At 53.2% G+C, this 26556-nt stretch overlaps 15 protein-coding genes across 15 annotated transcripts in view; 10 read left to right on the top strand and 5 right to left on the bottom strand.

The window, feature by feature from the left end:
* Positions 1-2203: 2203 nt before the first annotated feature.
* Positions 2204-3318, top strand: BU25DRAFT_464148 (uncharacterized protein; the record flags this gene model as incomplete). Its single annotated transcript, XM_033700115.1, has 3 exons — positions 2204-2263; positions 2402-2821; positions 2874-3318. 3 exons carry the CDS (start codon positions 2204-2206, stop codon positions 2964-2966), a joined length of 573 nt encoding a protein of 190 aa, XP_033567407.1. The 3' UTR covers positions 2967-3318.
* Positions 3319-3557: 239 nt separating this feature from the next.
* BU25DRAFT_380409 (uncharacterized protein) lies at positions 3558-6512 on the bottom strand (the record flags this gene model as incomplete). Its single annotated transcript, XM_033699633.1, has 3 exons — positions 3558-5675; positions 5787-6141; positions 6238-6512. The coding sequence occupies 3 exons, from the start codon at positions 6510-6512 to the stop codon at positions 3558-3560; spliced, it is 2748 nt and encodes a 915-aa protein (XP_033567406.1).
* A 470-nt stretch (positions 6513-6982) lies between these two features.
* Positions 6983-8329, top strand: BU25DRAFT_435788 (AB-hydrolase YheT; the record flags this gene model as incomplete). The annotated part of the gene is made up of 2 exons (XM_033699984.1): positions 6983-7993; positions 8054-8329. 2 exons carry the CDS (start codon positions 6983-6985, stop codon positions 8327-8329), a joined length of 1287 nt encoding a protein of 428 aa, XP_033567405.1.
* On the bottom strand, positions 8026-9095 carry BU25DRAFT_355360 (uncharacterized protein). The gene is made up of 2 exons (XM_033699576.1): positions 8617-9095; positions 8026-8562 (listed from the first exon to the last, which is right to left on the bottom strand). Exons 1-2 carry the CDS (start codon positions 9070-9072, stop codon positions 8419-8421), a joined length of 600 nt encoding a protein of 199 aa, XP_033567404.1. The 5' UTR covers positions 9073-9095; the 3' UTR covers positions 8026-8418.
* Positions 9096-9205: 110 nt separating this feature from the next.
* On the top strand, positions 9206-10156 carry BU25DRAFT_405138 (UPF0220-domain-containing protein). The gene is made up of 3 exons (XM_033699705.1): positions 9206-9377; positions 9431-9795; positions 9846-10156. The coding sequence occupies exons 1-3, from the start codon at positions 9282-9284 to the stop codon at positions 9907-9909; spliced, it is 525 nt and encodes a 174-aa protein (XP_033567403.1). The 5' UTR covers positions 9206-9281; the 3' UTR covers positions 9910-10156.
* On the bottom strand, positions 10017-10977 carry BU25DRAFT_405137 (vacuolar protein sorting 55). The gene is made up of 2 exons (XM_033699704.1): positions 10760-10977; positions 10017-10688 (listed from the first exon to the last, which is right to left on the bottom strand). Exons 1-2 carry the CDS (start codon positions 10793-10795, stop codon positions 10341-10343), a joined length of 384 nt encoding a protein of 127 aa, XP_033567402.1. The 5' UTR covers positions 10796-10977; the 3' UTR covers positions 10017-10340.
* A 24-nt stretch (positions 10978-11001) lies between these two features.
* Positions 11002-12087, top strand: BU25DRAFT_1749 (N-terminal nucleophile aminohydrolase). The gene is made up of 2 exons (XM_033699439.1): positions 11002-11337; positions 11401-12087. Exons 1-2 carry the CDS (start codon positions 11188-11190, stop codon positions 12016-12018), a joined length of 768 nt encoding a protein of 255 aa, XP_033567401.1. The 5' UTR covers positions 11002-11187; the 3' UTR covers positions 12019-12087.
* A 468-nt stretch (positions 12088-12555) lies between these two features.
* BU25DRAFT_453012 (uncharacterized protein) lies at positions 12556-12903 on the top strand (the record flags this gene model as incomplete). The annotated part of the gene is made up of 3 exons (XM_033700063.1): positions 12556-12587; positions 12646-12760; positions 12820-12903. 3 exons carry the CDS (start codon positions 12556-12558, stop codon positions 12901-12903), a joined length of 231 nt encoding a protein of 76 aa, XP_033567400.1.
* Positions 12904-13188: 285 nt separating this feature from the next.
* Positions 13189-15869, top strand: BU25DRAFT_453011 (amino-acid N-acetyltransferas-like protein subunit Mak10; the record flags this gene model as incomplete). Its single annotated transcript, XM_033700062.1, has 5 exons — positions 13189-13264; positions 13313-13447; positions 13608-13675; positions 13728-14197; positions 14249-15869. 5 exons carry the CDS (start codon positions 13189-13191, stop codon positions 15867-15869), a joined length of 2370 nt encoding a protein of 789 aa, XP_033567399.1.
* A 207-nt stretch (positions 15870-16076) lies between these two features.
* On the bottom strand, positions 16077-16410 carry BU25DRAFT_426820 (uncharacterized protein; the record flags this gene model as incomplete). Its single annotated transcript, XM_033699931.1, has 2 exons — positions 16077-16217; positions 16321-16410. 2 exons carry the CDS (start codon positions 16408-16410, stop codon positions 16077-16079), a joined length of 231 nt encoding a protein of 76 aa, XP_033567398.1.
* A 333-nt stretch (positions 16411-16743) lies between these two features.
* Positions 16744-18489, bottom strand: BU25DRAFT_380383 (cytochrome b-c1 complex subunit 2). Its single transcript, XM_033699632.1, has 4 exons — positions 18185-18489; positions 17923-18097; positions 17022-17872; positions 16744-16962 (listed from the first exon to the last, which is right to left on the bottom strand). Exons 1-4 carry the CDS (start codon positions 18434-18436, stop codon positions 16867-16869), a joined length of 1374 nt encoding a protein of 457 aa, XP_033567397.1. The 5' UTR covers positions 18437-18489; the 3' UTR covers positions 16744-16866.
* Positions 18490-18640: 151 nt separating this feature from the next.
* Positions 18641-21094, top strand: BU25DRAFT_444027 (DNA directed RNA polymeras-like protein III subunit Rpc82). The gene is made up of 3 exons (XM_033700015.1): positions 18641-18758; positions 18825-18881; positions 18990-21094. The coding sequence occupies exons 1-3, from the start codon at positions 18732-18734 to the stop codon at positions 20916-20918; spliced, it is 2013 nt and encodes a 670-aa protein (XP_033567396.1). The 5' UTR covers positions 18641-18731; the 3' UTR covers positions 20919-21094.
* A 1517-nt stretch (positions 21095-22611) lies between these two features.
* On the top strand, positions 22612-23473 carry BU25DRAFT_405134 (uncharacterized protein). The gene has a single exon (XM_033699703.1). It carries the CDS (start codon positions 22709-22711, stop codon positions 23318-23320), a length of 612 nt encoding a protein of 203 aa, XP_033567395.1. The 5' UTR covers positions 22612-22708; the 3' UTR covers positions 23321-23473.
* A 1472-nt stretch (positions 23474-24945) lies between these two features.
* On the top strand, positions 24946-26403 carry BU25DRAFT_380378 (uncharacterized protein). Its single transcript, XM_033699631.1, has 3 exons — positions 24946-25208; positions 25258-25762; positions 25812-26403. The coding sequence occupies exons 1-3, from the start codon at positions 25063-25065 to the stop codon at positions 26106-26108; spliced, it is 948 nt and encodes a 315-aa protein (XP_033567394.1). The 5' UTR covers positions 24946-25062; the 3' UTR covers positions 26109-26403.
* BU25DRAFT_426816 (uncharacterized protein) overlaps positions 26348-26556 on the top strand; it is a gene marked incomplete at both ends in the record, with an annotated part of 4583 nt that continues 4374 nt past the window's right edge. Inside the window, one exon of the mRNA XM_033699930.1 lies at positions 26348-26384. Within this exon, the coding sequence (XP_033567393.1) occupies positions 26348-26384 (37 nt within the window). The remainder of the gene's footprint in view (positions 26385-26556) is intronic.

Raw genomic sequence — 26556 nt, 5'->3', positions numbered from 1 at the left:
CGGGTATGGACAGGCGAAGGTAACACATTCAAAACTTGACTATCAATCTTTCGTCCGAGTCCCTCCAAATCTTTCCGGTGATCGTCTTACCGAATAGAAACGCCGTATAAAAGCTTCAACGTCTTAGGAGAGAATTGGCGAGATTGTCACTTCGCTTGTGGAGGTATACAAGTCATTCTGCTACGCTATTTGAGACTTCACGGCTGTCCTAGGAAGCTGTCACATCGCTACATGTTGCGTCCCGCCTTGGCCAAAACAGCCATTGGAGGCTCTCGGACCGGTCAAATTGCAGATGACTTGTCGTCTTTCTCCTAGACTGGTCCCGTTCGGTTCAGCCCCACAAACGGAAAGGCCAAGGTCGTACAGCCTTCTGCGTAAATGCAGTAGCCCAAGATGCAGAAAGCAAACACTCTCGGAACCAGCGTGCTCTGGAAGACATCAACCTCACATAAGAACCCACATACTTCTACACACTCTTCTACGTATTCAGCTCCAACCCAAATACCTACAAGATCGGCTACTTTTGCATCAGAGCGGAGTGAGAGACGAATCCGCGCGCTTGCCATCAGATGTAGAGTTGCAGTGGTCAGCTTTGTAGATGGATATTCCATCACGCACTATAGCTTCATTGACTTGAAAGCATCTGTCAATACATTTTTTGAAGGATCTTAGTCTGGTTAGTAAAGACTGGAGTAGCGCTGCAGCAACCGTGCTTTGGCGCACGTTTGAGAGTACCTTCCTCGACAGACACAAGAGACATCATCACACTCATCAACCCATGACCTGAGGGGTTTCTAAATAACGTAAAGCATATCCACATCTTGGACGTCCCGAATTCGCTCTATCAGCGCGAATCTTCACCTCAATCGGGGTTGAACTTCCTTCTTGTGCTTGGAGCACTACCACGAAATCTTCTCGCCTCTTTCCGGAGCGAGGTGAAACTCGATCAGCGCATTTTTGGCCTTTTGCTCACGACTCAAACTCGTCTACAGTCCCGTGATGTTCCACTGAGTGAGCGGGACAACCGTGGTGTGCCAGACACAAGTCATGTTTCTGGGAACCTCAACGAACTGGAGGAACTCACTATTGTTATTCAGAGAGATTATCACAACAATCCTTACCAAATCAGAGTTCAACCGTTACGAAACACTCAACCGCTATCCAAAGGGGCGATATGTGCAAGCCGGTGCTGGAGGCATTCGTCCACACGTTCAAGCGTCAGGACAACTGTGATCTTGAAAGATTTGTGTATACAAACGAAAACACGCAATTATGTCGCGAACTTGGCATGTAACTCATCAGATTGGGAAAATCCCTTCACACCATTTACTGGATACTAGACAATACGAGTTTCTGAACTTCTTAAGTCTAAGTGAACACCTCTTGTTAGATGTGCTCTATCTTCAGGCAGATTTTACTGGAACTTACTTTCCTGCGAGCCGAATTGAGCAGCTTGTTAGAACTTGTAATGGCCTCAAACTCTGGGCATCAACATCGCAACACTGGAGGACGAACTCGACGTGGACGGCTATCCAGCACTTTGGGATGAAGATGACCCTTCAGTCGACTTACAGCAGTTCAAGGCACCATTAGTAAGTCCACGTTTCATGCGCATCTTTTGAGGCTCAAGTAACTAATGATTCTGCAGGAGACACTGGTGCGTCTTCCCCATCTTCACACACACATTGGCCGTTTCAATATCATGACAACTCAGAAGAACTGAGTCGAAAATACGAGCGACTCGCGGAAAACTTGTCGGTGAAAATTCGCGCATTCAACACCTTGCATTTTGCGCTCAGCATTGCAAAGGCTGGCAGAAGCTGGAAGGTGTTCTCGCAGACCTCACCGGTCATACTTGGCCTTTCTACTTCTTCAGACTGGATCCTAACTTGAAGTCGTTGTTGGAGGGTACGATTGGCGTCACGAAAAGAGCAACCGCGATACCTGTCATGCTCGGTGAGTTCAAGGAGTTGATGTCTTCCCAGCAGTTCCTGGAAAATATATGAGGACGCAAAAATGGAGAGGGCGATACTTCTCTCATAGGCGTGACCACAAAGAATTGAAGCACATGACTTTATCCTCTGGAGGACTTCGGCGCAGATGCAGGCTCCGTACAAGACTTACGAAACGCGCTGTGTTCTTCAGACATTCAATTATATTGCAGGTGGTCTGTATATCAGCATGCTCTCCCATTGGTTTCCGCATGCGCCTGTACTGCGAGACCTACATGTTGAAGGAAGGCTTCACATGGCTAATCACTTCGGTGGGTGGCTTTTACCTGCAGGGGCCCCGTTACTCAAGCTACGTTCCTTTGTGCTGAACGATTTGAACCTATCAGATTCCGCTGATTGTATCGGTACCCTCCTTGACCTTGCTCACTTACGCGCACTGGAGATCTCAGACTGTGTTGAAGCGTGTCTATTACTGGAATCTCTTGCAAAAGGATACGCAGGCTGGCAGTTGTCCGCTAAAGAACTTTACCTACACAGCTGCTCGAGTGCCCGAAGACATTCGCAGAACCACCGAAACGCTCTTTGAAACGATCGAAGGCCTCAGACACATCACGCTAGGCGCTACAGAAGGTGACCTTCCAATTCTGAGGAGCCTCGAACGCACTGGCAAATCATTGAAGTATCTCGAGCTCTATGCTGCCGTGCATGATCGAGTCTACTCTGCATCTGAGCTGAAGCAGCTTGTTAGCAGTTGTCAGCGTCTTACCAGACTACGGCTGAGTCTTGGGGACTTTAGCTCCGTCATCGACAGCATGGGAATCCTCGAACCTTGCAACTTGTCTGATTCCGACAGTTTGGAGGAGTCAATAGTAAGTCTGAGAACCCACAGGCTCTGACTTGACGTTCTAACACACGACGTAGGCAGTACTTGCACAACACCCAACGCTCGAAAGTCCCGAACTAGCGAGCCATCCGCTGTTGCGCGGATATCACACCATACTGGAACGCCGGTGACGATACGCTCAGATTGCTGAGCAAATTATGCAGTACTTGGCCAAGCATGATTCCAAAATCCGTTTCCTGGGCTTCCCACCCCAATATAAGTCCCAGAGCCCTGTGGACGAAGACGGAAGCACTTGGCCTCGCTATTTCTACAAGAGAGGCACTGTGTCAGTCGAGACCAATGGAACAACGAAGATTGTCAGGACAGCGGCAGTGCCCTACACAAAGCGAGCACATAGATGGTCGTGTCTGAATTAACTTTAACGATGAACAAGACACGGCATGCAGGAGGCTCGGACGAATGACTGAGATCGATGGATATGGTGGAAGCTGGCACGACAGCAGCCAAATGCTTCGCAATGCGACCATCGTAGTCGCTGGGAATCTGAGGTTTGTTTTGTAACACTTCAGAATGGCTGCTGAAGCATTTTGCGAAATTCTGAAAACCACAAACCTTCGAAGGTAACCGTGAGAACAAATCTCTTTTCATACAAAATGAATTGCGCCGCACTTTCGATGTCCCCTTGGTATACCCATTCATACACAGCACATCATATAACGCCAGCACATGCACCGTGTTCCCTTGATGTCTTACAACGAGCCCTATCCCACCAGATTGATGTCCTCATCATCATCCTCGCCCTCAGCATCAACATCGTCACCCCTTAATGGCGCTGGCAACTTCACCCTGACCTTCTCATAGATCTCCTCATATTTTTGCTTCTCTGCAACACTATTGTGATGCTCAAAAACCTTGATCATAAGACCACAAGCCACCGCCATCCACAACGGCCTGTTACTCTGCTTCGCATGTTGCCGCACAGCGTTGGCAGCTGACGAAGATTTATCGGTGATGGGCTCGATGAAGAAGCGTGCTGTGAAGTAACAGAGGGACATGACAACGAACTCGCGGTTGTGTGTGCGTTTGAAGAGGTCGTGGGACTTTTGTGTTGCGTTGTTCATTAGGGTTTTCAGGCGGTTGATGGATGGGTCGAGGGTCGAGAGGGCATTGACGAGAGTGAAAGCCATGCGAACGTACTGACTGGGATGCTCTTCGCAGGCTAGTCGTAGTTGTACGAGTAATGTGCCAACGTTCTTGTGATCTGGGTGAGCCGGATCCCTTGCGATGAGCAAGCGGTTGAATGCTGCGAGTATACCAAGGTCGCTTGTCAATGTTGGTGCATGGCCCTTGTCGGTAAATGCATATGCACTCGATGAGTATGTGGCAAGCGCGGCGTTGAAACGACCATTGGTCTGATCGGTAATAGCTTCCAGGTATGACAGGGACTGAGTGTAGTTTTGCTGGTTGGCGTACGGGGGAGATGCGACTCGCCTTGTGAGCGAATTCAAAGCATCATTGGCTGTCGATTGTTGTTCTCGATGGGTTGCTATGAGTCCAAGTGTGAACGTGGCGTGCCAGTCTAGTATCTTGCGCCACTGGGTTTGCGCACACGCGGTCGAGATGGGCAAGCCATATGGAGATTGCTTGCGCAATGAATCGTTGGTTCGAGAACGGGCTTCTTGGACTAGCTGAAGTGCCTTTTCATGGACGCTCTGGTCTAAAGCACAGATGTGGAAACACAGTGCCTTGACATCTTCCCTTGGCAGCCAGGTGAACATTAGCTCATCGCGACCCTCATCGTTCTTCCTGAAGATGCCACCTGTGTCTGTGGTCAAGCTGCCTCCGGAAGTTCGATCCAGTAATACAGTGAAGAAGCCATCCTCGGTCCCAAGACTGTTGTCATTCTCATCTGCAGTGGCTTGTATCAGAGCTGTTGACTTCGCGGTGTCAGGTGCGTTCTGGTGCACGCTACAAGCGAGGTCGATGACGCTGAAAAGGGTACCAAACGAACCCTGCTGCTTCGCCGACATCGTGAGTTGCAGGCTTCGAGCTTGCGCAATGGCTCGCTGGGCTTCGGTTAGGCGGTCTTGAGCACTAGATCGTAGATGAACCATCGCCTCGAGTGTGTTGCAGGCAAAGGCTATTGCGGTGTCGCCGCGTCTCTCTGCATAAGCATTGATAGCATGCAATTGCTGGAGCGCAGGTATTGCCTCAATACGGTCGGTGCTTTGTAACAGAAGAGAGACCTTCAAGAATCGAAATGCGTATACCCAAGCGATTTGCTGAAACGTCTCGGCCTCTGAGATGTCCTTGTCCAGGGCCTTAAATGCAGCTCGGTGGTTGGTCTGGAACTGATAACGAGCCTGAAGGTGCAACATGCTGTATCTCAGATCTTGGAGGCGACAGCGAGCGCACAACGAGATTCCTTTCGACAATATCTCATCGATTTCCGCCGTGTTGTCTGTTTCCTCAATGAGCAGACTCGCATACCTGAGTCTCAGCTTCGCCTCGTCTCGTGGCTGCATGTTGTATTTCCTCAGAACAGCGTCCATACACCCCATCGCAGTCGACATAAGCTTGTAGTATTGCTGTACATCACCATTTTTCTTTTGTCGTGCAATTATCGATCCCATACCACGTGCCGCAGTGATGTATTCGTCCGCTGCCGATAGCAGCATCACTGACAGATCGGCTGGCAATGCCTTCTGTGGTAATTGTGTGTGGGCGGCTTTCGTAGGGGATGTAAGCTGATGGGACGGAGGCCGAGGAATTACGACTTTGGGATGAGATCTCGGTTGCGAAGATGTCTGCTGTGAAGAGGTCTGCTGTGAAGAGGTCTGCTGTGAAGGTGTCTGTTGTGTTGGAGTGGTCTGAACCGGCTTCGACGGCGTGTACGACTGTGACGGTGTGCGTTGAGGTGTGACTTGTACCTGCGGTGTAGGGCGCGGCTGCTGCTGCTCAATCTTGACCTGGGCCTGACTGCTCGAAACCCACTGCTGCTGAACTTGGACTTGAACTGGCGTGCTTGGAGGCATCTGCTGTGGTCGCTGCATGCTCTCTGGGCGTGGCACTGTCCGCTGTACTGGCTTCGACATAGGTGGCGTAGGGATTTGCTGCGCACTTTGCCTTCGATACATGTCCTTGGCACCATCGACCTGTGAAACCCCGGCATTGCTTGCGCGCTGTACTGGCACCTGCGCTTGTCTTATGTTCGGGCTTGGCGTCTGGGGACTTGACATCTGAGGGTATGGAATCGAGCTAGGGGCTTGCTGAGGTATCATAACCTGTGGTTGCGCTCGGGACTGCGGTTGAGGTTGTGGTCGAGGCTGCGATTGTGAAGCTTGCCTGTACTGCGGTTGCTGCTGCGGTGACAGCTGGTACTGCAGCTGTTGTTGTGGCAATTGTTGGTACTGTGGCGGCTGGTATGGTCGCTGCTGGTACTGTTGCTGTGGCGAGTATGGTTGCTGATGCTGAGGCATTGGCATATACTGCTGGCTCTGCGGTCGTGGTATAACTACTTGGGACTGCCTTTGCTGTGGTTGCTGTGGATACCCATGATGCATCTGCATCTGCGCCGGAGGGTACTGTTGCTGATATTGCTGCGGGTACTGGGGAGCTTGGCCATATTGCTGGTAGCCATTCTGCGGCTGCTGTGGAGGATACTGGGCGTTCGACCCATTGGGGTAGCCGTACTGGTGGTTGTACCGTGGATCCATGGTCGCTATGCGTGTTTTGATATGGTGAAATCACCGGACATCGTGGAGTATCATGACATTGTGAGTGTTTGTGGGGTTGTGAAAGCAGCCTCGAAAGTCGCGATGTAACGGGCAGTCGCGACTCGCGCCCGCAGGCGATCACATGCTGATTGGCCCAATTCGCGCGCGTATATCGATTACAAGATCCCTGCATGAGCCGAGGCATGTCTCGTTCAAGCATCATCTGGCAACATTTTCCTTCTTTCTTTCCACAAAGTTGTAATCTTCTATTTTCAGGCAGCAGCATAACCATACCTAGGAGCTCCAAACGGTCTCTAGAGACAAAGGAGGAGAAAGAGCTAGGACTTCACAACTCTCACCAACAAACGCCCTCCGGACTTAAGAGCAATTCTAAATAAAGACCCAGAGAAAAACCAACACGATTAATTGAAAAGAATCGAATCTACAAGACGATCCTGCAACTAGTCAACATGTCTTGGCTATTCGGTCATGCCAAAACATCCTACACGCACCACACCTCCCCCATCCCACTGGCAACAAAATCTGGATCCAAGACCTCACTACCAGATCTCGCCCGATCCTCAATACCGCCATGCCGCCTAAACCCATTCCTCTTCAATGGACACCTTCAAACGATGTTCACCGCCTGGAAAGACCCCGGACCACCAATCTACTACAAGCGCCACATCTACACATCCAACCACACCGTGTACCCCGGGACCTTCGCCGTCGACTTCGTAGTCACCAAAGAAGAAGGATCAGCTGCCACCGCGGATCCCGAACTACCTGAGCGCATCAGCGTCTACTCTAGTAAAGAGTGGGGAAATGTTGGTAGTGACGATAACAAGCCTATGCTCGTCGCCCTCCACGGCCTGACTGGTGGAAGCCACGAAGTGTACCTCCGCGAAACCCTCGCACCTCTCACAGCATCTGGATGGGAAGCTTGTGTGGTCAACGGGCGCGGCTGCGCTCTATCCAAGATCACGACACCGCAACTGTTCAACGCGAGGGCTACATGGGACGTCCGACAAGCGATCAAAGAGCTGCGCATCTTGTTCCCCAACAGACCGCTATACGCCGTCGGCTACTCGCTTGGCGCAAACATCCTCACAAACTACTGTGGCGAGGAGGGATACAAGTGTGTTTTGAAAGCCGCGGTTGCGAATTCCAATCCCTGGAATCTGGAGCTGTGTAATGTGGAATTGAATAGGACGTGGTTGGGCGTTGAAGTGTACTCGCGCACAATGGGGAAGAACTTGATAGGGTTGTATGAAAGGCATAAGGGGCAGATGTTGCAGAACCCGGATATCCAAGCGGAGGTGGTTGAGAAGTGCAAGTACTTGTATGAGTTCGACAGGCATGTACAGTGCCCCACATGGGGGTATCCGACAGAAGGGGCGTATTATCGGGATGCGCAGAGTGTGGATGCTTTGGCTGCGATAAGGATACCTTTTCTGGGGATCAATGCTGAGGACGACCCGGTACGCAGTCTTTGCAGTGTATCTGATGTATTGAGCTGTTGTGCTGACTTTATCGTATAGATCTCTTCCAAGGTGGCCATACCGTACGAAGAGTTTAAGCAGAACCCGTACACGCTGCTGTGCACCACCAACTGGGGTGGCCACCTAGGGTCTTTCCAGCTTGGTGGCGGTCGATGGTTTGCAACAGCTACTGCCTCCTTCCTAACCAAGATACACGAGACTATCGACCACCAAGCGTCCAAAGTCGAACGTCAGGAGGACAAGGTCGACGCTCCTAACAAAGTGTATCCCATCTTCGACCCCAACCATAGACGACTGATCCTCCCGGATGCGTAGATGGCGATATAGACTTGCATTGCGCGGACTCGGGTATCATAGACCTGTAGACATCGTAGACTCTTTAGACCAGTTCATCACCCCCGTCTTCAACCAAAGCTCACTCTCTTCTTGGGCTTGAACTTGCCATCCTTCTTCACCGACTTCTTTGGTTCTCCGGTCTCAGCGTCCTCGGTGCGCGCAGGCTCGGAATTCCTCTTCCTCTTCTTCTTGAGGTTCTGTTTCCTCTCCTCCTGTTATACATTAGCACAAGCTCCACTTACCACCTCAACAGCACGTGGACTCACAAAGTCTGCCTTCTTATCCTCCGCCCGCCCCTCAGCCTCCTTCCTCTTCGCCTCCCGAATCTCCTCCAACTGCCTGGCGCGCATGATCTTGCTCTCAATATGCCCCTCCTTCTGCGCATTCACCACGCTCATAATCGCCATCATGCTCGCCGGATCATCCACAAACACTTTTCCCTTCTTCTGGCCCTTTGGCTTCGCAATGCCCGCGGGTACAATCGAGTTCAATTTAGGAATATCGAGCTCGGCTTCGGTGTAGACGCGCTTCTTCTTCTTGCCGTCCTTGGTCTTGAACGATTTTGTCTTTTGCGCGCCGCCAGGCTTGGCGAGAGAGAGCGACTTTTGCTTGCGTTTGGAAATGCCTTCGGGTTCTTTGCCGCGCGCTTTCGATTTCGATGCGCCGCTGCTTTTCCCTTTGAGGCCGGACTTGCCCTTGCTGCTGGGTTTTGTGGGCGCCATTGTGTCGTGTGTGGAGTTGTGAGGGTTGCAAGTCAGTGTTCGAGCCCTGGAACTTTTTCGATCGGCGAATGCTGGGACCCACTTGCCGACGCAACGTCAAGCGCCAAGTCGTTCCAACCTTGCAGCAGGCGCGACCGCAGCTCTTACAGCAGGCTGCAAGCACATCACGACACCACGCACGCGAGCGCATAAACAGAGACACTATCGAAATGATGGAGGAGAACCGCCTTTTCCGCTTCCCTAAGCCAGCGTGGCTGAACAGCGCAAACACACGAACCTTCGGCGTCTACACTGCAGGAGCTATGGTAGGCAGCACCACACGCATACACAACCAATACACCCTAACAACATGCTGTAGTTTGCGCTCGGTTTCTACTCCCTCATCGACGTTGCAGTCTGGTCCAGGTCGATCAAGAACCCCTCCGACCCGCCCGTTCACGTCACGTTCATCGACTGGATACCCGGCATCTGCTCCGTCCTGGGCATGCTCGTCATCAATTCGATCGACAAGTCGCGGTTGTCTGCCGACAGCTTCAGTTACAGCGGTAACGGTGTTGCGTGGAAGGCGAGGCTGGTGCTGTTCTTGGGCTTTGCGCTGCTGGCGGGCGGGCTGGCGGGGAGCGTGGTGGTGCTGGTTATGAAATACATTGTGCCGGGCTATGTTTGGCCAACGATCTGGATGGGCGTTGGGAATGTGGTTGCAAATGCACTGGTTATGCTAAGGTATGTGTTGCTGGGGATTGTGTGGGGGTGATAAGGCTAACTCGTGGCAGCTCTGCGGTGCTTTGGATTGCGCAGAATATGGAGGACGAGTACACGTACAACTTGGCGCTTTGAGAGCGTTCGGCAAACGAGTGGCACACGCGAGCATGACATAGCATGCGAGGCTGAGGACGTTGAAGAGAGTTTGGATGTTTATGATAGCGGGTATGCAGGGTTGATGTCTTGTTATTGCTGTATGCATACATTTGGCGCGTTTCTATGTTACCGATACCAGGACGTGGTATCAGGCCACACTGTCGATTCAATTAACGATAATTCCGGCGTAAGCCAGTCAATAGCATGCGGTCTTCCTAACATACCCAACATGACAGTACAAAAACGCTCAAAGTATCTAGCAGATCCAAGTAGCAGATCTCTTTGCTCTTGTCACGTACAAACCCATGCCGCCTGATCACATGCCAAGGCCATCCATACCCGGCGCTCTCCCAGTCCGCATCGTATGCTCATCTTGCAGCATCATCTCATCGCTCGTTACCGCCGGCTAGTCAGAAGTCTTGATCTTCGTGGAAGAACAGCGTGAAGCTGATGATCGTGGAGTAAATCGTCAGACCGCCAATGATGGACATGGCTGCTGCGCCGCCTGCGATCTGCTCCGAGTGCCAGAGCAGCGTGGGAAGCGCGATACCCATAACGACAAAAAACCCAGTGAGAAACCTGCCAAAATCGATTACTCCATTCCCTGAGCTCTCCATAAAATCATCCTGGTTCGACGCGCGCCCGCAAATCCAGTTGGGTAGTGGTGCGATTACGTAGGTCGCGACGACGAGGAGCGTGAGGTAATTTTGAAACAGCGCTGCGGAGAGAATGACAAGGAGGAAGCCTATCGCAAGGACCTGAAGACGATTGTTAGACATTTAGGGTTCCCCCAATATATTGCGTGGCTATGCGCCAGAGGGTAACTTACGAAGGACAGCCCGATGATCGTCTTGATGCCGGCCATGACTTATTCCTTGTGCGGGGTGCGGAGTATTGGTAGTTTCGGATTTGCAGCGTCAAGCAACAGGGTCCAGTACGGAATGCTCGAGAAGGCCGGTGCTCGCTGTTGTTGATGGTGCTGCCTGCTTCGAACCATGGCCTGGATGCTGGCGCGAGGTTGAAGCTCATCTTGGCACTCACCACTTAGCGCGGTATCGAAGGTAAGAGCTACCGAGCTATCGTCACCCAGTTGCCTACAGTAATCAACAGCTTCCACCACCAAGCTTCTCAATAGCGCAACGTCTCCGAATCGCACCCATAGTCCTGTCGCCAGGAAGCCTTCAGATATCTGAACCTTGGACAATACCGTTCAACCCCACCTAGGTTGACTTCATCCCCGCAAGTCGCGCCTCCAACATGTTTCGCAACAACTACGACAACGATTCGGTGACCTTCTCACCGCAAGGCCGTATATTCCAAGTCGAATATGCACAAGAAGCCGTGAAGCAGGGTTCTGTCGTCGTCGGTATCGTCTCCAAGACACATGCTGTGCTTGCAGCAATCAAGGTGCGTGAAGCAATATACAGTTTGGGTCGCTTATGAGGACATGATCACTGATAGTCATTGCAGCGTAACGCAGAAGAGCTGTCATCATACCAGAAGAAGGTCATCCCAATCGACTCGCACTTCGGTGTCGCCCTCGCCGGTCTCGCCTCCGATGCCCGCGTCCTCTCCAACTTCATGAAGCAGCAATCGCTCGCCTCCCGCCTGACTTACGACCGCGCTATTCCCCTGTCCGAGATCGTATCACGCATTGCAGACCGTGCACAGACAAACACACAGCAGTACGGCAAGAGACCATACGGTGTTGGCCTGCTCATTGCAGGTGTCGACGCAAAGGGTCCTCATCTCTTCGAGTTCCAGCCCAGCGGTGTCACACAGGAGATGGTTGCTTGCGGAATCGGCGCCAGGAGTCAGATGGCGAGGACGTACCTGGAGAGACACCTCGACGAGTTCGACAGTGCTAGCAGGGAGGACCTGATCAAGCACGCGCTGAGGGCACTCAAGGAGTCGCTGTCCCAGGACAAGGAACTCACAGTTGACAACACCAGCGTTGGTATTGGAGGTGTTGGCGAGAACTTCGCGCTGTACGAGGGTCAGGATATTGCAGAGTGGCTGTCAACCACATTCGAGAATGCGGAAGGTGGCAACGAGGAGGGTGGTGAGGCTATGGAGACCGATTCGTAGGACAAGGACGCGTACGAGGCTCGCCTAGATGAACTGCAGGCTAGAGGGCGTCTTGACTTCAGTAGTATCCCACACAGGCGCCGCTCTGTGTCTTCGTAGAAGCGGTGATTAAGCCCCAGTTGCCACGATAGAAGCAACCTAGCTACGAAAATACGATGAACACGACTTCAATGTACTGAGTAACTCCAGGATTTCTTGTGAGAGTTGTAAATGCTGAATCTTCGACGGTGCTGTGCACTTGTTGATAACAGGGTCGTGAAGGCCTCCAGGATGCCACATGGACCCCAGAACTGCAAGCACTAAGATACCAACTTCGCTGGGAAATTGCTGTCGTTCATTTCGTGATAACTCTAAATTCCTCGACGTGGCTTGTATTCGTCAGGGTCAAGTTGTGCAGCTATATGTTCGTAGCCAGTCACGTGTTTGGCCGAGCTGCAGCTCCGAGCGGCATCCGCAACTTTCGATTCAACACCTCCAACCCCATCCGCAACCCGCAAGCCCACCTCCAACCCCGTCAACCCGCATCTAACCATCACAATGGCAGCCGCATGGAAAGTCGCCGGTCTCTCGTACGCTCCGCTCCGCTCCAATCGTCCCGGGGCCACCGCAATTAACAATGCCTGGCAGCTACAACCGTTACATCTCGGTCGCATCGCGCGTCGTTCGCCGATCCCTCAAGGAAGACAAGCGCATCGCTGCTGAGCGCAGGGGTGTGAGCGAGCTCAGGTTCGCCAAGTGGGAGGTGAGTCTACAATGGATGGACGCGCAGGATACAGGGTGATGGGGGCTAATGATGGGCAGAACGGCAAGCAGGGCGATATCAAGGAGCTGAACGACGCTGCTCTTGCGGCTCAGGCTGCGGCCAAGGCTGAGGCTTCTGCTTAAATGCGTTGCGCATAGTCTGGGAGAAGAGGGCAGAGGTGTGAATGTATAGATGTACTATCAATGCCGAAGGAAGCTTTCTGGAGGACGGGCAAAAGCCAATGCATAACCTGATTTGAGTTCACTGCACGCACCCATATACCATTTGTAACCGTGATGTGCCTCCAATGTGAAGTTGCTAGGGAGGGAGAGAGTGACGTTCAGGTACCAGCTTGAGGTGATGGAGCCATGCAGGTGCATCAAACTTTCCCGCCAGCCGCTTCGGCGCGGGACTACTCCTCCACGACCATGGCAGACAGCTTTCACCGCCACAGCACCGCCTCGCCCCAAGATGCTGATGCTGTCTCGAGTCATGATGGAGCTGGTAACCATATTGCTTCCTGTTTAAGATTGTTGATGTTGATTTGAGCAGGCCCCTTCCACGTGAATATCACCAATGCCACCCCGCAAACCAACTTGCCGTTGAGGCAGGCGTTCAGACAACCCATCTGTGCGCCGGAACCAAAGATCCATGACATCACAGAGAAATTCTTGAAAGCTAGTAATGGTATGATCTCTTCCTCAATCAAGCAGATACCCAAGTGTACTGCAAGAGGAGGATGGTGGGGTTACTGCTGTCACATGGCTGCCATGTCGTGCCTTCCACAAACGTTGAGCATGCATGATTGTATAATGAAATTTTGAACACAAACACTAACTTGCTGTAGCTCTGGAAGTCGGACAGCTTGTCAAAGATGATTACTTCACTCTTTTCGAGTCCATTGGGGCTATCGAGGTATGCATGACCCCGCTGCAAAGTGAGATTTCGACAACACTGATCACCTCAGATTTTGGATCCCAAGATGGACAGCGGCTTCCTGAAGCCTGGAGAAACGCTTGAGGACGACTACGACACATCGAGATCGCTACTACCAGAGGAGATAATTGGCATCATGGACCAACTACTCTGCTACGAGATGGCGTGGCACACAGGTTATCCTCTCTCCCAAACACTCTTCACATCAGTCTACATCGACAAGCTGTTATGGCCTGAACCTAAGACCCTCGAGCAATCCCAGTTCTTCCCGAATGGTGAAAGCGCACATGGACCTTCGGCGCAATCATTACTGCAAGTACTAAGAGCTTACTGTCTAGCACTCATCAAAGGTTGCGATTATGTGATACTGAAGATCACTAGTCGAGATTACTTCGAAGAGGAGGACTTCTGTACTCAGACTTATAATCGAGTGTTGTTTGTCAGTACGCCGATGGACGTCTTCTTGAGGGAGCTCGACGCAGCTGTGGAGGTTATGGAAGAGTACGCATCACACCTGTCTAATAAGCTTGTGAACATGCTCACAAATTGCAGCACCAACTTCGAAATAAAGGATGCACTTCGGTCAGCCATCATTTCTAGACTGAAGTTCAGACAAGATTTCCTCAGAGCTCTGGACTTGGACCATCCGTTAGAGCACATGTCGTCTTCGTGGTCACCAGTGCTTTCGGGCATAACCACGATCAAAGCTACACACCAGCTCGGGCAGTCCGTGCCCGGAGCCTTCAGTACGAAGATGCAACGTAGACTCGCATCGACGGTGCCGCCCCGGCCCATCGTCGAGTTTGACTTTAAAGACGCACTGGACCTGTTGGAGCACATCTGTGTTGATTGCGAAGAAGCGACTCGGTTCATCGATCTTCCACAAGATCCTCTGGAATACCAATCGTTTCTCTGGACCTTTGCGTCACGATTGCCTGCACCACTGGTTTACTCAAGATCGTATCTTTCAACGCTGATGTTCCATCCAGAGATCCTGAATACAGCAGTATCGTTACCATTGGCGGACGTCAAGACGCTTGTCTTCCCAGCTTCGCTTGTACTAGATCCCATCAACTGGACACTACCTCCACCTCGAAACCCTCTTCTCCCCAAACCACCTCGACTACAACTGGCCATGCTTATTGACGAATTTGTAGACCGCTCTGGACAACCGTATCTCGACCTCTGGGTCGCACTGAGCCAGAACCGCTGCCGTCTCCGGCGCATGCTCAGCCACGTAATCACCGCCTGGGACCTCCTCCAAGCCGACGCCAGTCTCGTCGACACCGACCTCGCCTCCGCCGCCTCCGAACTCTCCATCACTGACCAAATCCTTGAATTCTCCCTCTCGACATGGGTCTACCACAAGAAGCTCTGGATGATCGAGAAAGTCATCCTCCTCGGCTTCGAGCAGGACATCTACCTCCCCGACGAGTTCTCAGGAATGCACCTCTTCCTCTCGCTCATTGTCACCCGCCGCCGTGAACTCCTCACCCGCATCCAAACCCACCACCGCACACGGCACACACAACTCCTGCGCGAGCGGAAACTCCGGCTCGCTAACGAAGTCGCGGAAGCGGCGCCATACCTCGACAGCTTGGCTGCCGAAGCGACAGGCACCGCAGCGCTGAGTCTCGCGTTGGCAAGGTTCTACATGATAGCAGCGTACTGCGGCCTCCTCCCCGTTCCCAAACGGCCATTCAGCACGGAGAGCTTGCGTTACGAACTGCGCATGAAACCATTCCTTGCTGTCCAGCCACCCGAAGTCCCACCATTCGAGGACTTCAAAGCACACACGCAGCCCTACGGCCCCTACACCTCGCCAGACCCTGGGTTCGCGGCTGATTTGCGGAACGAGAGGAGTGAGTTGTGGGCGGAAGTCGATGGGAATGTGAAAGCGGCGAAGGATGCGTTCACTGAGCTTAAGAGGCTCGGTGCAGGAGCTGCGAAGAGCCAGGGCGTGGAGAAGGCGTGGGGAAAGGAGGTACAGAACCTGTTGGCGAGTTGTGTTGCGCTTGGAGTTGCGAGTGCGGGGGTCAAGGACGCAGTTCGGAAAGCTGGGGACGCTGGAGATCCGAAGGGATTGGATATCAGGGCTGAGATTCCGGACAGCGGGGCGAAGAAGAGGTATGCGGAGGGGTGGATCGTGGTCAAGATCGTGAAGGAAGCATGAGATCCTTCTCGATCTCACATCGCTCTTTGGACCACACAGACAGTATGCATCATCAAATGTGTTTCCATGCAGCCTGTCTTTGGACAGTCGAACCGTACGCCTGTCTGTATCCTGGGTATCACAATCCTCAAAAACCTCACATCCCAAACGCCGAAACACCTGGCTTGCACCCCCATCATTTTGTGCCTCTGCATAACGCACCCGCACTCAGCCCTTACACCTCCTCAAACAGCCCTCCCTCACCCTTCTAATACTCTTCGCGCTAATCCCGCGTTCGCCGGACTGCTTCGCTTTGATCGACGTCTCCTTCATCAGCTCCTGCATGAAGAGGACGTAGTTGAGGTAGATCTGTCCTATCGTCAGCCCGCTGCGCTTCCGAGAGACATCGGAGAAGGAGAGAGGAGAGGGAATGAAGGGGTAGGAGATGGAGAGGGGAAGAAAGATTCCGCACCAAGATGTCCACGTTCTTGCTCAACGGGCGGTTCGCGTGCGCTTTGACGATCTTCTTGAGCGTGCCGCGGGGGTAGAGCGTCTGCGCCATGATGAGGAATTGGCGATTGGAGAGGGTATGGAGCTGTGTGGGTGGTTCGCGCCGGCGCGTGCGAGGCTTTGCGGTGCTGGTGTCGAGTGTTTGGTGTTGACGTCGATGCGGGACGTGCGCGTTGAGCTGCGAGTTGTTGCGCGTTGGCACGTGAGAACAGCCGTTCGATTTGTGGGTGCATTCGCGAACTGCGAAACTATACTGCAACGACTGACTTCCCAACTCAAGCTGACTCGGCGATGTAAACACTGCCTACCGGATGGAGCCCTGGCTCGCTGCTCTCGCAACGTATGACCTGCGAATAGCCGTCGATCACTGCAAGAAGATATGAATGTGAACAAACGAGAATCCATATATGACACTCTATCTGGAAATGGGACTATCACAAGATAATGTTACACAAGCCCCGAGCCAAACGAGATTTTGCATCTAACGCGCTCTCCAACATGACTGTATTTACACCTTGAGACCCAGCTCCTCAGCGTACGGCAGAACGAAGAGGTCACCGACCGCAGAGACGGAAGCCCTGTTCTCGAGTAATGTCTTGGCAGCCTGAAGTGATACATTAGCATGTTGTAGATAAGCGTTTGCCTAAGATTTGGAGTACTCACCGACTTGACGGCCTCCTCTGATACACCGTCGATAGCCTTGGCAACCTCGTCGATCTGGTATGCCTGGGAGTTGTTCACAAGGCCGTTTCCAGAGAGCTGGAGACCGGCGCGGATGTCCTGACCGTTCTCGAGCTCCTTGAACTTGGCAGCGGCCTTCGCCTTGGAGATCTGCTCGCTGGAGATCTCGCCAGCGGCGATCTTCTTGATGGCGTCAACGGCAGCCTTGGCGGTCTCAGCGACGGCCTGGGCAGAGCCGGTGATGGAAGTGTACAGAAGACCAGCGTCGGAGTAGATGGCGCTGGTGGTCTGGACCAAGGTGCTGGGAGTAGCCTTGGCCTGGCCGAGGATGGTGAAACCGGGCGACCACTTGACAGCAGACTGGCCGCCAAGAAGGGAGCCGAGGACAGCAATCTCAGGCTTGTAGAACTGGCCGGTGAACGAGCTGGAGCCGGGGAAGGCAATGACGATGGCGTTGCCACCGTCGTGGGCAAGGCGCTCCTCACCACCGTGGTACTTGGTCTGCTCGGTGCCCTGGCTGAGCTGCTGGAGGGGAGTGGCAGGGACCTCGTTGAAGAACTGGCCGACCCACTTGGAGAACTCGCCGTGGTCAGCACCGTTGGCGACGACGGCGAAGTTGGACTTGGCGTATGCGCTCTTGGAGAACTGCTCGATGGTCTCGGCGTCGAGGTACTTGGTGTACGGTGTCTGCGAGGCCGAGGCGGTCGAGTTGCCGAGGCCACGGTGGAAGGCGAGGCTGTGGGCCGAGTTGATGGCCATGTCGACGGGGCTGTTGACGAAGCGGGTGTGGGCGAAGTGGATCATGGGAAGGACCTCCTCGTTGTAGACGTGGGCTGCTCTCGTCAGTATACCGTCCTGCTGCTGATGCAGTGCATTGGCCTACGCTGGTACTTGGTCTGGCTGGCGACCTCGCCGAAGAGCTCGACGAAGTAGGGCAGGTCATCACGGAGAAACTTGGCCTCGAGCACGAGGTTCTCGCGCGAGTGGTGGGCGGTCAGGGTAGCTCCCAGAAGCTCGGATTCGCGGACAATGCGCAGTGTCGACCTTCGCTCGGTGGCCTGTGATGCAATTGGGTGTCAGCAGAGCTCCTGTGTGCTGATACGTGCGTGCAGCGCATCGTCGTGCTTCGATACTGGGATGCATACCCGGAAAGCGAAGTTGGCGAGACCCTCGGTCAGGCCGGGCAGGGGCTGGTATCGCGTTCCTGCCTTTGCGACCAGAGCCAGTGTCGTCGTAGGACCAGCAAAGTCTCTGCTGGCGAACTTGACGCCCTTGGCCTCGCCGGACTGGTACTGGAAGGATCCTGAGGCCGGGGCTGCGAGCCCGCGCTTCTGTGTCGACGACAGCTGGCGGGCAGCTCGTTGCGCGCCCCGGCAGGCGGTTGTGCGGGACAGCATCGTGGGGAGGGCACCGATCGGGGGGCGGTGGAGCTGGAGGTGGAGGGCAATTGATGGTGAATTGATGGATAGACAGTCCTGCAAAGATGTTGCGAAGCGCCAAGGCCGTCATCCTCCTTCTGCCGGCCCTGGTTGGCCAGCGGCCAGCTGCCAGTCCCCGCCGCCTGGGCGACTTGGAAATTCTGCCCTCACCAGCAGCACACACCCCAAGCCTGCTCTCACCCAGCAACCCGCCCAATGTCTCTCCGGTAGCCCCGAAGTCACCTAGATATCTGGCAAATATCTAGGCAATAACATGTCTTACACCCAGCGCGAGACTCCGGTAAGCCGTTGCGCCGCTGCAGCGCAACTTGTCCCTCGCCATGAATCATAGCCAACATCACTCCAGGTCCTTGCGGAGCTCTGCACCTTTCTCGTCGAGGATGTCTACGGCGAGCTTGCAGCGGTACGTGCAGCGACACAGCATCACGTGCGCTCCCAGAAAAACTGTGCTTGCGCATAGAAAACAATGTGGTGTACTTCCTGGCTTGCGCACACGTCTAACACCCCCCAGCGCGTCTACTCGGTGCTTGCACGCCATGGACGGCAGACTCTCGCAGCGGTCGCTCGCGCTTCCTACTTGAACGGTCGGCAGATCAAGTATGGTCTCGTCATTTTGCTTCAGCAGCACCTCGTCTTCCACTCCGGCAATGATTCGCAACCCACGTACTATGAGATCGACTGGCTGAACTCGTACGCTCTCGTCCGTCTCGGCAAGGTCACCAAACTGGTCGAGGATCGATTTGGCAGGAAGGCCGCCAATGTCATGACCAACCTGTTACGACTAGGGCACACGCGCATCGCAGACCTGAAGGAAGCTTATTTCCCTACCGAAACCGACAGCGACGATGACTCAGACGACGGCACTGTGAACGGCGCCGGCATGAAGAGGAAAAGAGGCGGTGGCAACGAGCCCAATGGGTCCGCAAAGACGAATGGCGTAGTCAACGGCGACGATGTCAAGCCTGTGGTAAGCGGCGATCATGCCCACAGCGGTACGATGAACGGTGGACCCGTCGAGCAGTCTGAGCAAGAGCACGCAGAGGAGGATGATGGCGAAATTGCGTCGGTCGACGAGCTTTACGAGATCATTGAGCGACTCATTCAGCGCGGTTGGGTGCGAACCATGACAGAGTCCCAGTATCTGTCACCAGGAGATATGCACGATATGCTTCAGCAGGAGACCATCGACCAGGATCTTGGTGGTCAGCAGCCGACCGGTACGAAAGACAAGGCCGTCTGCCACAAGAACACACTCGAGCGCAAACGCAACATGCGCGACAAGTGGTTAAATGTTCCAAGGTTCTCGCGACGAGGGAAGCCAGACCAAGACTACAGCAACCCGACTAAGCGTGTAAAGATCAATGGTGCGAACGGATACTCGAGTGCGGGCGCTGCGTCTCCAGAGGATAAGCTTGTCATTCGGGTGAACCCTGAGAAGATTGCCGTTGCTATGCGCACAGAACAGCTAGTGCAGCTGGTTGAACAGCGCTTAGGGCATGTCACTGCTCACATCTACCAGACCATGCTTCGTATGCTTGAGGCAAACACCGCTCGATGCTACGAAGAATACCCAGAGCCACCAACAGCCGGCGACGAAGGTGGAGACAACCAGATCGATCCCAAGAACCTCGTCACGGCGCGCGATGTCGCAAAGAAAATCAGTCGTGATCTCGATATCTGCGAGGGCCTAGATCCCAATGCAATCGTCCAGATTACTAGGAAAGGCCATGTTCGCAGCGCCAATATACTCAGTCAGCCTACCGATCCATCCACCCTCAGCATGGACGAGAAGACAAGGATCATCGACAAGCATATCCAGCTGCTGTCCGAGGATCCTACACATTTCGTCACATGGCATTCTCGTGCAGGCTTCTCGCAATGGCATATCGAGTTCGAAGAGATTGCGAAGCAGCTCATCCAGACCGAGATTGAGAACACCATTTCCGCAAGGAAGGGTACACTCGGTGTCAAACTGATCCGTGCTCTGAGGAAGAAGGGCAAGCTCGACGAGCGCGCAACCTGCAACGCCATGATGATGTCTGCAAACGACCTCCGTGGCATCGTTAATGACTTGACCGTGCAGGGCTTGGTTCAGACTCAGGAGGTCCCAAAGGTTGAAAGGCGAGAAGCAAAACACTCTTTACATCTTATCTGGTACGATCGACAACGTGCACGAGAGAAGCTCCTGCACGACACATACAAAGGCATGGTGCGCATACTCCAGCGCATCCAATTCGAGCGAGAGAAAGTCCAGCCCCTCCTCAGCAAAGCCGAGCGCTCAGACGTCGTCGGCAACGAAGAGAAGTGGCTCAGCAAAGGCGAGTTGGACGCCTTACGAAAGTGGAAGGAGGTGCAAGAGAAGCTGTCGTTACAGCTTTTCAGAGAGGACGATCTAGTCGCTACCCTACGCGACTTCCATGGCCCGTTGGTCTCAGTGTAACGATAGCATGATTGGCTTGGGCTTTGGCCCACTTTTGGCGTTCTCTCAGGCGGCGGCACTGCGTCTGGCTATCTGGCAGACGATCTAAAAGCATCTGGTATGATTGATACCCCCGAGCATTTGGGACGGAGTTCGATTTGATGAAATAGCATTCTTAGAGAGCGCAATGTATGTGTACCAACTAGTAAATACTTGCATTGTACAGTCACGTCCTGTCTACAGGCCTCGACTACCTTTCTCCGAGCCCAGCACCCTTTACCCCCTAATCGCTGCTGCACCGCCCCTCACCCACACGCATCGTCCCTGCCGTCTACACTAGCGCTGCAATGTCAGGGGTAAAGGTGGGGGTCATGCAAGCCAGTTCGAAGTGAAGGTGAAGGTGAAGGTTAAGGTGAAGGCAGCCGAGTGGTCGCTCCTCTTATGATGAACAGCGACTTTCATGCCAGTCTGCCGGCTGTGCATGCACCAGTCACTAAGCGACGCTCGACTTGTCAACAAGCAATGGAACGCGGAAGTAGCAAAAGTGCTCTGGTCGCAGACGAGAATATCAGCCTCATCGATACGACCGCGCGAAAATTCGAACACGTGCTTGGCATGACGCCCTCCGGGACGCTCCACAACATCAAGAAAGCTGTCGATCACTGAAGGAGCGAGTACATCTTCCGCCATTCGACAAATGGCCACCGCGAATCTACTTGGACTACTGTGCGCTCTCCCAAAAGATTGCCTGACTGCGTTTCGAAGCGAGATGTTTGTAGTCAACAGAACCATTCTGGGAGTCTGTTGAGGAATCAGTCACACTGACCGAGTTGCACCCACTGCTGAGTGCTGCAAACCATACGCTCTTGGAGCGCCAACGGCGTTATGCTCAAGTTGCTGAACAAATCATGACATTTCTTGTGGAGCGCGGCTCGACGATCAGTTTCCTCGACTTCATGCCACCGCATTTACCCTCGGATGTTCAATTCCATGCGGAGGCAAAGGCGGCCGGACACTTGGCATATTTAACGTTCAACGTATATGGATACCAAGAGTTTGTGGGAACTATGGTGATCCCGACTCCACCAGCACCCACCTCACTCTGACTGCTGTCTGGTCCCTGCAAAGTTGCATATCGCATAGCTTGTCATAGCTCCAGCGCTTGAGATGCAATAGTTGCGAAAGATTTACTCATAGTCAACTCATTACAGTTCTCTTCTCCATCTCAGCTACTGATCCGCCTCGCCTGCCTCCCGTCCACCAGTACCTCATATCTCGCATCCTGCGACCTTTCGATTACCTTTTCCGAATACCAACCCACAACGGCAGGCACACAGCGGTTCCTTTCCACATCGTCACGCCACGCGCTGCGGTCCGCCCCACCAAAAGCCACATGCCTCGTACCTGCTTACAGACAGTATCGACGGCAATGAAAACCGGGGCGTCGCCTCGTGTTGACAAGGATCGATGTGCTGCGTCAGCAACCTCGTGCAACTTCATATGGACCTCGCCCTCTGTCCTGTCTACAGTGTCGCCAAAATTAATCATAAAAACTGCCACTGACTTCGTACAAACACAGTCTAGCCATCTACGGTTGCTGATAGAATGGACTGTTGCAACGCAGCTTGAACATCACCCTATGTGGAGCGGATAAACGCGCCGGTAAACAGTAACTGCAAAGTAATTACGAAGTACAGATGGTATATAAACATCAGAAAGCCATTGAAAACCATCATCGCAGCAGGTCAGATCAGCCATTCGATCCAACTCTCTCCGCACAACCAACCAGCATAACCAATCCCACTATCACCATGCTCTTCACCACCATCCTCAGCACCCTCGCTCTAACCAGCTTCTCCGCTGCCTCCCCCCTCGCTCCCCGCCAGATCGGCGCGCCCCTTTCCCCATGGAAGATCACTAGTCTCTACTCCTACAAGCCCTCCTCCCAACCCGGTCCGGACAAAAACTCCCGCATCTTCGTGCGCATCGAGGATCCCAACACCATCTACCTAATGCGCGCCTCGCGCTTCGGTTTCGGCGTCTTCGGCGCTTTGACTGCCGACTGCACCATCTCGTGGCCCTTTCCTGACGGCCAGCCTCCGTTTGAGCAGGAGATTCTCTGCACGCCTGCTGCGGAGTATCCGTCCGGCAATTTTAGCGTCACGCTGACTCCGGGTAGTGGAGGGGAGACGGTGCTCGATTTCGGGTTGAAGATCGTGGAGAGGAGGGAGACGACGATTTTGGCAAACAACTACTTTTATCGACAGTTTGAGGGCGAGGTGTCCTTCAAGGTTGGGGAGAACTATACAGGGAGCTGCGGTGAGGCTGGTGTATGTGCGGGTCAGCTGGAGGGCGAGGTGGCGGTTGTGCAGGAGGTGACGCAGAGTGTGGGGAGTTGTGAGGAGTATGGTGGATGTACTTGAGTGGGGATTGTAGCGGGCACATGATGCAGGGGAGGTTTGGAGGAGAGATGGTGGGAGTTGTTAGCGATGGGATGAAGATGGAAGGGGGTGATGTATCCATATTTGGAACGTGGTGATGGTAAAGGACTGTCTCTAGCAGAAATCGAATGCCGTGTATGCCTGATTTGATGATTCCTGATTGCGCATGTACTTGCAAACCGTGTTTTCTGCATCAGCATGCGTAGTGTGGTGAGGGAGCAGAGCTGCGACGTTCCGGAGGTAGTCGTTGAAGAATGGAGATGATAACATCAGTGAATTGATCTGGTACTTGGTGACAGCAGAGTGAAAACTCTGGTAGTCGCCCTTAGAAAGTAATCTGGGTGAGAATTTTGGTGTGATCCCTACATCATTCGTGAATGTAACAGTGCATACTATTGGTAGTAATAAGACAACCATGGTCACTGCCATGAGTTATCAGAATCGTCCTTACTGCACAATGTGCATACTTCCCATTCTAGCCCGCTAGGCTTTAAAATCAGAGATTCGATGTAGGCCAAGTCCACGCATCACACACACACAACTTTTCCCCAAGTCTTACTCGACTCCACCTCTTCCGCAGCATAGCCACATGCACGATCCCTGCCTACCTCGGCAATCACGTTTGCCGCGGTTTTGAGGAGCGCAGGCGCCGAAAACCTCAGTCAAAACTTCAGATCTTACGCATAAGATGTTTGAGATCGTCAAAATTCCAGGGTTGGGTGTTTGCTGAAACGCTAGAGTGACGAAGCTGCAACACCACAACAACTCCATCTACGAAAACGAGCGAAAACGAAAAGGAATATTACCCCGGTTTCTGGAACGTGAAATTCGGAAATTTGAGTTTTGCTTGATTTGCGGTAGGGAGGCGTCTTGGGGGCGTCTTGGGAGGCGCTGTGTTGTGGAGCTGTGGTAAGCGAGGTGAAGAGAAGGGATTTTGGCTGTTTTGCTTGTCTGAACTTGGCTGTGGCAGATCTGATGGCTTAATGCAAAGTTTGAGTGATGGCTGTGTGGCGCTGTCGTCTGTCGCGATGACGGTGCAAGAGAAAGGCTGCAGGTGGGAGTAGCAGCAGCGTCCGGTGCTCTTCTCAGTCACTACTCAAACGGTTGTGCTTTGATATGGTGGGAGTTGCACAATAGTGTCTGAGCGATTCGATGTTCTGAACAGTAGCGTAGTGCGATGCCGTGGATGTGCTTCTGTGTTTCGGCAACGAGCATTGATCTTGCCTGCCTTGGCGCCTTCAGAAATGTTCACCAGGCACGCAATGAAACCTTGTGTCGGACGTCGGCACCTGTCAAAAGTCTGGAAAGTCATCATCCACCCTAGCCAAGCGAGTAGGGAAACGCTTTCTCGTAGCCAAGCACGTTTGGCCTTATAGAAATAAAATCGAAAAGGCGTTTCTGAAGCATGTCCTGCTTTGTGGCCGCGGTGATCTTGGTGTGCCGCTGTTGAAGACAGGGAAGATGAAGCTTGTCGTGTGCTTGTCGAGTGGAGTAGTGAAGTCATTGGTCGGTGGATGTAGGCGTAGCGAAGTCTTGGTAGAATGTAGTGAGGCTCTGAGGCAGGTATAAGAGTATGTGTAAACGGCGGCTATCCTTGATAATCAGCAAGCAACTTCTATACTTTTTACTTCTCTTCTTCAGCCTGGTGCTTTCTCATAATCTTATTTCCTAACCAATCTCATTTCCTAACAACTCGAGTTGAGCTCGATATATAATCAGCAATCATGTACATCACACAGTTTGCACTTATCGCTGCTCTGACAGCCTCGGTTTTGGCCCATGGTGTCGTCACTGAGATCCAGGGAGCCAACGGTGTCAACATGCCTGGTCTTACAGTCGCCGACGGTACACCTCGTGACTGCTCTTCCAAGTATGTTGCTTTTGTTTGGTATTCATTTAATGATACTGACTGTCTCTAGCGGCTGCGGTTCTCAGGCAGATACCGCCATCATTCGTGACCGCGAGATCGCAAGCGGCAAGGCGACTCCTCTCGGACGCACACAAGGCAATGGCCCTGTAGACGCCTCTATCATGGTCGCGGCCTTCATGGGAGCTGGCGCAGCACCGCCTACTAACCAAGGCGCTTCCGGCAGCGTTGGTGTCGAGGACAACATCCCTCAGAACGGTCAAGGTCGTGCTGGTGCCGGTGCTCGTAGGCGTCAGCTGTTCGGACTCTTCGGCGGAGGTGCCGGTGGAGGGGCTGGCGGTGCTGGTGGCGCAACCGGCATTGCAGGTCTTCTTGGTGGAGGTGGCACCAAGGCCGAAGGCCCACCAGAGGCTCGCGTTGCTGCTGCTCAGGGAACAGGTGCTACCAGCGGTCTTCCTACTTGCGCAGACGATGGCACAGTCACCATGACACTCCGTCAGATCAATCAAGATGGTGCCGGTCCATTCACTGCCGATGTTGATGGCACCAGCGGAGGAGTAAGTTGACCTAAATCTTCTAATCTCTGCATACGCTGACATGACCCAGACCGACGAAGCAGCTATGCAGCCTGCAACTGTTACCAAGGACGTTCCCGGTCTTGGTGTTCAGGGTATCTCTCTGGCTACCAGCACCGAGTTCGAGATGAAGGTTCAGATGCCCGCAGGTATGACCTGCGATGCTACCGTTGCCGGAACTCCCAACGTTTGTGTCATGCGCGTCCGCAACGGTGCCGCCGCTGGTCCCTTCGGTGGTAGTGTCGCTTTCACTCAAGGTGCTGCCGCCAGGAAGCGTGCCATTGCTTACAGGCTGAAGAAGCGCATGGAGCTTGCCCGCAAGCACTAAATGGTTAGGAGGGCTGTTGAGCAGCTTTAACAAGGGGCTGGCGGGTTCAGCCTCTATTCCATTCTGGTAGCTGGAGACTACCAGACTCTTGTACCACAATTACCGTAGAATTATGTTTAGACTAATACTTTTACTCCGTACCCTTGTGGCCGGTTGCAAAAGTGCCGTCGGTGCGGTTCGAGCAAAGCGCTGAGACATCGATATACACGAAGATAAGTGACTTGAACAGATTCTTGAATATGAAACAACTAGATGATGTTTCGACAGAACATGTCTGTATGTGGTTGTTCGTGGGAGTGCACGAGTAAGAGCATTGGTGCTTTCTTCAGCAGGAGGTTGGGCGATGCACTATATACAGTTTTCGTGCACGGGCTGCACGCCATCGGTCAATGCACGAGGTAATCCGCATCTCAACACCACAAAAGTGATACTCCACATCAACGTACAG

Source organism: Macroventuria anomochaeta, assembly GCF_010093625.1.
Source record: "Macroventuria anomochaeta strain CBS 525.71 unplaced genomic scaffold BU25scaffold_1, whole genome shotgun sequence".
NCBI classification, from domain to species: Eukaryota; Fungi; Ascomycota; class Dothideomycetes; order Pleosporales; family Didymellaceae; genus Macroventuria; species Macroventuria anomochaeta.
The sequence above is the reverse complement of the archived record's forward strand: the minus strand, read 5'-3'. Positions and strand labels throughout refer to the sequence as shown.